At 46.8% G+C, this 8,570-nt stretch overlaps 1 protein-coding gene across 1 annotated transcript in view; it reads right to left on the reverse strand.

Moving 5' to 3' along the window:
• The window catches only part of LOC111970443 (plexin-A1-like), a 443,296-nt gene that overhangs the window by 15,046 nt on the left and 419,680 nt on the right, over nucleotides 1-8,570 (reverse strand). The window contains exon 24 of the mRNA XM_023997171.3: nucleotides 4,593-4,659. Coding sequence (XP_023852939.1) covers nucleotides 4,593-4,659 — 67 coding nt within the window. The remainder of the gene's footprint in view (nucleotides 1-4,592; nucleotides 4,660-8,570) is intronic.

An 8,570-nucleotide genomic window follows, 5' to 3' on the forward strand; every position in this document is an offset into this window, starting at 1 on the left:
TCATGCTGTACTGTGTACCCTGTGTGTAGGAGAACCCCTGTTCATGCTGTACTGTGTACCCTGTGTGTAGGAGAACCCCTGCTCATTGCTGTACTGTGTACCCTGTGTGTAGGAGAACCCCTGTTCATGCTGTACTGTGTACCCTGTGTGTAGGAGAACCCCTGTTCATGCTGTACTGTGTACCCTGTGTGTAGGAGTGTGCTGGGGAGCCTCTGTTCATGCTGTACTGTGTACCCTGTGTGTAGGAGTGTGCTGGGAGCCTCTCTCATGCTGTACTGTGTACCCTGTGTGTAGGAGTGTGCTGGGGAGCCTCTCTTCATGCTGTACTGTGTACCCTGTGTGTAGGAGTGTGCTGGGGAGCCTCTCTTCATGCTGTACTGTGTACCCTGTGTGTAGGAGTGTGCTGGGGAGCCTCTGTTCATGCTGTACTGTGTACCCTGTGTGTTAGGAGTGTGCTGGGGAGCCTCTGTTCATGCTGTACTGTGTACCCTGTGTGTAGGAGTGTGCTGGGAGCCTCTGTTCTAGTCTGTACTGTGTACCCTGTGTGTGGAGTGTGCTGGGAGCCTCTTTCATGCTGTACTGTGTACCCTGTGTGTAGGAGTGTGCTGGGGAGCCTCTGTTCATGCTACTGTGTACCCTGTGTGTAGGAGTGTGCTGGGAGCCTCTGTTCATGCTGTACTGTGTACCCTGTGTGTAGGAGTGTGCTGGGAGGCCTCTCTTCATGCTGTACTGTGTACCCTGTGTGTAGGAGTGTGCTGGGGAGCCTCTTTTCATGCTGTACTGTGTACCCTGTGTGTAGGAGTGTGCTGGCGAGCCTCTGTTCATGCTGTACTGTGTACCCTGTGTGTAGGAGTGTGCTGGGGAGCCTCTGTTCATGCTGTACTGTGTACCCTGTGTGTAGGAGTGTGCTGGGGAGCCTCTGTTCATGCTGTACTGTGTACCCTGTGTGTAGGAGTGTGCTGGGGAGCCTCTGTTCATGCTGTACTGTGTACCCTGTGTGTAGGAGTGTGCTGGGGAGCCTCTGTTCATGCTGTACTGTGTACCCTGTGTGTAGGAGGTTGCTGGCCAGCCTCGTTATGCTGTACTGTGTACCCTGTGTGTAGGAGTGTGCTGGGGAGCCTCTGTTCATGCTGTACTGTGTACCCTGTGTGTAGGAGTGTGCTGGCGAGCCTCTGTTCATGCTGTACTGTGTACCCTGTGTGTAGGAGTGTGCTGGGGAGCCTCGTTTCATGCTGTACTGTGTACCCGTGTGTAGGATGTTGGGCGGAGCCTCTGTTCATGCTGTACTGTGTACCCTGTGTGTAGGAGTGTGCTGGGGAGCCTCTGTTCATGCTGTACTGTGTACCCTGTGTGTAGGAGTGTGCTGGGAGCCTCTGTTCATGCTGTACTGTGTACCCTGTGTGTAGGAGTGTGCTGGGAGCCTCTGTTCATGCTGTACTGTGTACCCTGTGTGTAGGAGTGTGCTGGGGAGCCTCTGTTCATGCTGTACTGTGTACCCTGTGTGTAGGAGTGTGCTGGGGAGCCTCTTTCATGCTGTACTGTGTACCCTGTGTGTAGGAGTGTGCGGGAGCCTCTGTTCATGCTGTACTGTGTACCCTGTGTGTAGGAGTGTGCTGGGGGGCCTCTGTTCATGCTGTACTGTGTACCTGTGTGTAGGAGTGTGCTGGGGAGCCTCTCTTCATGCTGTACTGTGTACCCTGTGTGTAGGAGTGTGCTGGGGAGCCTCTTTCATGCTGTACTGTGTACCCTGTGTGTAGGAGTGTGCTGGCGAGCCTCTGTTCATGCTGTACTGTGTACCCTGTGTGTAGGAGTGTGCTGGGGAGCCTCTGTTCATGCTGTACTGTGTACCCTGTGTGTAGGAGTGTGCTGGGGAGCCTCTGTTCATGCTGTACTGTGACCTGTGTGTAGGAGGTGTGCTGGGGAGCCTCTGTTCATGCTGTACTGTGTACCTGTGTGAGGAGTGTGCTGGAGCCTTGTTCATGCTGTACTGTGTACCCTCTGTGTAGGAGTGTGCTGGGGAGCCTCTGTTCATGCTGTACTGTGTACCCTGTGTGGTAGGAGTGTGCTGGGGAGCCTCTTTCATGCTGTACTGTGTACCCTGTGTGTAGGAGTGTGCTGGGGAGCCTCTGTTCATGCTGTACTGTGTACCCTGTGTGTAGGAGTGTGCTGGGAGCCTCTGTTCATGCTGTACTGTGTACCCTGTGTGTAGGAGTGTGCTGGGGAGCCTCTGTTCATGCTGTACTGTGTACCCTGTGTGTAGGAGTGGCTGGGGAGCCTCTGTTCATGCTGTACTGTGTACCCTGTGTGTAGGAGTGTGCTGGGGAGCCTCTGTTCATGCTGTACTGTGTACCCTGTGTGTAGGAGTGTGCTGGGAGCCTCTGTTCATGCTGTACTGTGTACCCTGTGTGTTGAGAGTGTGCTGGGGAGCCTCTTGTTCATGCTGTACTGTGTACCCTGTGTGTAGGAGTGGTGCTGGGGAGCCTCTGTTCATGCTGTACTGTGTACCCTGTGTGTAGGAGTGTGCTGGGGAGCCTCTGTTCATGCTGTACTGTTGTACCCTGTGTGTAGGAGTGTGCTGGGGAGCTCTGTTCATGCTTTATCATTGTGCAAAGCACAGATGGTGTGGAGTGTGATACCATGTGAGGAACATGGCCAGCTGTTCCTATGCGTGTCAATGCCAGCTATGTGTATCAGAGAAGAGTTGTGCGATATGAGCTGTAATACCTCCTGCGATGATAGATCAGTACCAGAGGAGAGTGTGACTGCTGGGGAGCCTTGTTCCGGATGACTGCAGCGTCTAAATTCCTCTTCTCTAACAGGGGTTCTCCTACACACAGGGTACACAGTACAGCATGAACAGGGGTTCTCCTACACACAGGGTACACAGTACAGCATGAACAGGGGCATGCACACACATACACACACTAAGTATAGTATAGCATAAGCTGATAGGGGCCAGTATCCCATGAATCTGTCATTTCAGCATCTCAAAACCAATAGGAAATACTGTAGACTTGAAGGACGACATTCAAGACAATGAGTACGCTTCCTTATTTGAGAAAAAACTACACTCAAGTGCATTCCAATCTGCTGCTGGCTACACGGTGCCACACAGCTAAACCATAGGGCCTAGCCTCTCGCTTAGCCATTCGACAGCTATTGGTGCAGTGACAAGTAACCCACTCCAGAGTAGTAGTTTGTCCCTTGTGCATTTTAACCCGGGGAAAAACAGTCTTTAACAAGGTAAAACATTTTAAAATGTACAGTGTGCTTGGGGAAAACGTTGGGAGAACGCTAGTGGCAGTTGATAGAGGAGTTAATGGAAGGTTAACGAGTCAGGAGTGAAAAGTGCTGGAGAAGCACTCTGCTGCATGAAATGTGTCAACGAGGCAATGCAAGGCGGGCGGGATGGAGGGCCTCTCTCCTCCCTCTCGTTTTTCTCCAATTTTCCCTCTATTGGTCCGACTAGCACTTAGCACAGTGATTCTCACCTCCAACTCTAGTTCATATTTCTCCTCATCGTCCTCTGTCCACCCAACTGTAACGGTGTCGTTGTGTTTTTTCTCTCCTTTCCTTGACATTTAGGATGTTTCAATTCAGAGCAAAAAGGAGTTTGAAAGTGCTGGTGAACAACTCAACGTGTCCAGAGCTTCCCCTAGTATTCTTTGTGGCCTTCTACAGTCTTCCTCTTCCCCCCTTCCATATCCCTCCTGCTGCTCCCACCTCGTTATCGTCTGCACTAATTAAACAGACAGACAGCTGTTAACGAGACGTACACACACACACCCTCTAGTAGCTCGGAAACCAGCTATTATGGGTTGCTTTTGATGCAGCTAGCCAAAAATGTGGACCACACGCTTGGCAGGACCCCTAGAGGGGTTGAAGAAGCTGTCCAGTAGGATGCACATTTTTACAAACACCTGTCTGAACTGAAATGAAAAACAACTAATTGAGAGAAAGACTTCCGATCACCCGTGCCACACAGCTGCTGTCTGATGCACTCTCTCCATTCCAATAAGCCTCACATCTGAAGAATGCACACGCAAGCACACACTCTCACTTTCTCCCTCTGGCTCTCTCTAGGAAACCCTGAAAGAGGTTAAAGAGGCGTTTGCACGTCAGGATACTCATACGACGAAAACACATGCACACAAACAGTCACGCCTTAACACCACTTCACATAAAGGTAGAATACTGTTTTACAACTGTGTAGAGAGAAGTTGGAACATGAAAGGTAAAGAGAGGTAAAGGATAGGGAGCATTGTAGCCCTCTCCCTGTGCCTTATCTGCTCCTGCAGCTAGGAGATACTGACGTTCAGCCGGCAAGCTAAATTCCCTAGCGCTCTTTCGTTCTCCAACAGCACAACCAGATTTAGCGAATAACAGAACCGTAGAAAGCTTTAAAAGCCTGTTTGGTGCGGCTGCGTGTTCATTAAGGCATGCAATGACAAGCCTTTCAAAACGTTTCAATACTTAAAGTGAAAATAAGCTCATTTTATTGGATGAATCCAGGTTGTCCCTCTCTGTTTCAGTCAATTTTCCTTGGTTGCTGCCTAATGAACGCAACCCGAGTGCATCACTGACAGACTTACCTTGAGGAACTTGTAGAGAAGGAACGTGAACCAGTTGGTGAGCATCTTCTCAGCCACCGACTCCGTCCTATTGGAGAGCGGGAGAGAGAGAAAGGGAGAGAGAGGAGAAATTGAGTTGAATGTCATGTTCTGGCATGGCAAAGCATTAAACGTCCATAACACAGGACTGATAGAGGAACCTAGCCAAAAAAGGCTTTGAGATTTTCCTCTTAGTAACAAGGGACCAAACAACCCTAGTGTTTGGTCGCTAGTAACTGAAGGAGATTACACACCATTATCCCTGCTAGTAACTGAAGGAGATTACACACCATTATCCCTGCTAGTAACTGAAGGAGATTACAGATGTATGTCTGTTCAAGTTACTAGCAGGGATAAATGGTTGTGTAATCTCCTTCAGTTACACGCAGGGATATGGTTTGTAATGTCCTTCAGTTACTAGCAGGGATTAATGGTTTGTAATCTCCTTCAGTTACACCAGGATAATGGTTGTAATGTCTTCAGTTACTAGCAGGATAATGGTTTGTAATCTCCTTCAGTTACAGCAGGGATAATGGTTTGTAATGTCTTCAGTTACACGCCAGGGTAATGGTTTGTAATCTCCTTCAGTTACAAGCAGGGATATGGTTTGTAATCTCTTCAGTTACTAGCAGGGATAATGGTTTGTAATTCTCCTTCAGTTACAAGCAGGAATAATGGTTTGTAATCTACTTCAGTTACAGCAGGGATAATGGTTTGTAATGTCCTTCAGTTACTAGCAGGATATAATGGTTTTGTAATCTCCTTCAGTTACAATCAGGGATAATGGTGTGTAATCTCCTTTGGTTACTAGCAGGGATAATGGTTATGTAATCTCCTTCATTACTAGCAGGGATAATGGTTTGTATCTCCTTCGTTACAGATAGTTGTACTTTCAGTCAGCAGGGATAATGGTTTGTAATCTCCTTTGGTTACTAGCAGGGATAATGGTTGTAATCTCCTTCGGTTACTAGCAGGGATAATGGTTTTGTACACTCTTTCAGTACTAAGAGGGATAATGGTTTGTAATCTCCTCAGTTACTAGCAGGGATAAGTGGTGTAATCTCCCTTCAGTTACTAGAAGGGATAATGGTGTGTAATCTCCTTCAGTTACTAGCAGGATAATGGTGTGTAATCTCCTTCAGTTACTAGCAGGGATAATGGGTTGTAATCTCTCTTCAGTTACAAGCAGGGATAATGGTTGTAATCTCCTTCAGTACTAGCAGGGATATGGTTTGTAATCTCCTTCATTTACAGCAGGAATAATGGTTTGTAATCTACTTCAGTTACAAGCAGGGATAATGGTTTGTAATGTCCTTCAGTTACTAGCAGGGATAATGGTTTTGTAATCTCCTTCAGTTACAAGCAGGGATAATGTGTGTAATCTCCTTTGGTTACTAGCAGGGATAGGTTGTAATCTCCTCAGTTACTAGCAGGATAATGGTTTTGTAATCTCCTTCAGGTTACTAGCAGGGATAATGGTTTGTAATCTCTTCAGTTACTAGCAGGGATAATGGTTTGTAATCTTCCTTGGTTACTAGCAGGGATAATGGTTTGTAATCTCCTTCGGTTACAAGCAGGGATATTGGTTTTGTAATCTCCTTCAGTTACTAGCAGGGATACTGGTTTGTAATCTCCTTCAGTTACTAGCAGGGATAAATGGTGTGTAATCTCCTTCAGTTACTAGAAGGGATATGGTGTGTAATCTCCTTCAGTTACTAGCAGGGATAATGGTGTGTATCTCCTTCAGTTACTAGCAGGGATAATGGTTTGTAATCTCCTTCAGTTACAAGCAGGGATAATGTGTGTAATCTCCTTCAGTTTACTAGCGAGCGGATACTGGTTTGTAATTCTCCTTCAGTTATGCAGGGATAATGGTTGTAATCTCCTTTGGTACTACAGGGATAATGGTTTGTAATCTCTTCAGTTACTAGCAGGGATAATGGTTTTGTAATCTCCTTTGGTTACTAGCAGGGAATACGTGGTTTGTAATCTCCTTCAGTTACTAGCAGGATAATGGTTTGTAATCTCCTTTGTTACTAGCAGGGATAATGGTTTGAATCTCCTTCGGTTATAGCAGGGATAATGGTTTTGTAATCTCCTTCAGTTACTAGCAGGGATACTGGTTTGTAATCTCCTTCAGTTACTAGCAGGGAATATGGTGTGTAATCTCTTCAGTTACTAGCAAGTGGGATAATGGTGTGTAATCTCCTTCAGTTACTAGCAGGGAGAATGGTGTGTAATATCTTCTGTTACTAGCAGGGATAATGGTTTGTAATCTCCTTCAGTTACAAGCAGGGATAATGGTTTGTAATGTCCTTCAGTTACTAGAAGGGATAATGGTGTGTAATCTCCTTCAGTTACTAGCAGGGATAATGGTGTGTAACTCTTCTCAGTTACTAGCAGGATAATGGTGTGAATCTCCTTCAGTTACTAGCGACAACACTAGGGTTGTTTGGTCCCTTGTTACTAAGAGGAAAATCTCAAAGCCTTTTTTGCTAGGTTCTCTATCAGTCCTGTGTTATGGACGTTTAATGCTTTGCCATGCCAGAACATGACATTCAACTCAATTTCTCCTCTCTCCCTTTCTCTCTCTCCCGCTCTCCATATAGGACGCGAGTGCGGTGGCTGAGAAGATGCTCACCAACTGGTTCACGTTCCTTCTCTACAAGTTCCTCAAGCTAAGTCGTCAGTGATGCACTCGGGTTGCGTTCATTAGGCAGCAACCAAGGAAAATTGACTGAAACAGAGAGGGACAACCTGGATTCATCCAATAAAATGAGCTTATTTTCACTTTAAGTATTGAAAGTTTTGAAAGCTTGTCATCGCATGCCTTAATGAACACGCAGCCGCACAAACAGGCTTTTAAAGCTTTCTACGGTTCTGTTATTCGCTAAATCTGGTTGGTGCTGTTGGAGAACGAAAGAGCGCTAGGGAATTTAGCTTGCCGGCTGAACGTCAGTATCTCCTAGCTGCAGGAGCAGATAGGCACAGGGAGAGGGCTACAATGCTCCCTATCCTTTACCTCTCTTTACCTTTCATGTTCCAACTTCTCTCTACACAGTTTAAAACAGTATTCTACCTTTATGTGAAGTGGTGTTAAGGCGTGACTGTTTGTGTGCATGTGTTTTCGTCGTATGAGTATCCTGACGTGCAAACGCCTCTTTAACCTCTTTCAGGTTTCCTAGAGAAGCCAGAGGGAGAAATGTGAGAGTGTGTGCTTGCGTGTGCATTCTTCAGATGTGAGGCTTATTGGAATGGAGAGAGTGCATCAGACAGCAGCTGTGTGGCACGGGTGATCGGAAGTCTTCTCTCAATTAGTTGTTTTTCATTTCAGTTCAGACAGGTGTTTGTAAAAATGTGCATCTACTGGACAGCTTTCTTCAACCCCTCTAGGGGTCCTGCCAAGCGTGTGTCCACATTTTTGGCTAGCTGCATCAAAGCAACCCATAATAGCTGGTTCCGAGCTACTAGAGGGTGTGTGTGTACGTCTCGTTAACAGCTGTCTGTCTTGTTTAATTAGTGCAGACGATAACGAGGTGGAGCAGCAGGAGGATATGAAGGGGGAAGAGAAGACTGTAGAAGGCCACAAAGAATACTAGGGAAGCTCTGGACACGTTAGTTGTTCACCAGCACTTTCAAACTCCTTTTTGCTACTGAATTGAAACATCCTAAATGTCAGGAAGGAGAGAAAAAACACAACGACACCGTTACAGTTGGGTGGACAGAGACGATGAGGAGAAATATGAACTAGAGTTGGAGGTGAATCACTGTGCTAAGTGCTAGTCGGACCAATAGAGGGAAAATGGAGAAAAACGAGGAGGGAGAGAGAGGCCCTCCATCCGCCCGCCTTGCATTGCCTCGTTGACACATTTCATGGCAGCAGAGTGTTCTCCAGCACTTTTACTCCTGACTCTTAAACCTTCATTTAACTCCATCTATCACTGTCACTAGGTTCGTTGC

Source organism: Salvelinus sp. IW2-2015, linkage group LG11 (genome assembly GCF_002910315.2).
Source record: "Salvelinus sp. IW2-2015 linkage group LG11, ASM291031v2, whole genome shotgun sequence".
NCBI lineage: Eukaryota > Metazoa > Chordata > Actinopteri > Salmoniformes > Salmonidae > Salvelinus > Salvelinus sp. IW2-2015.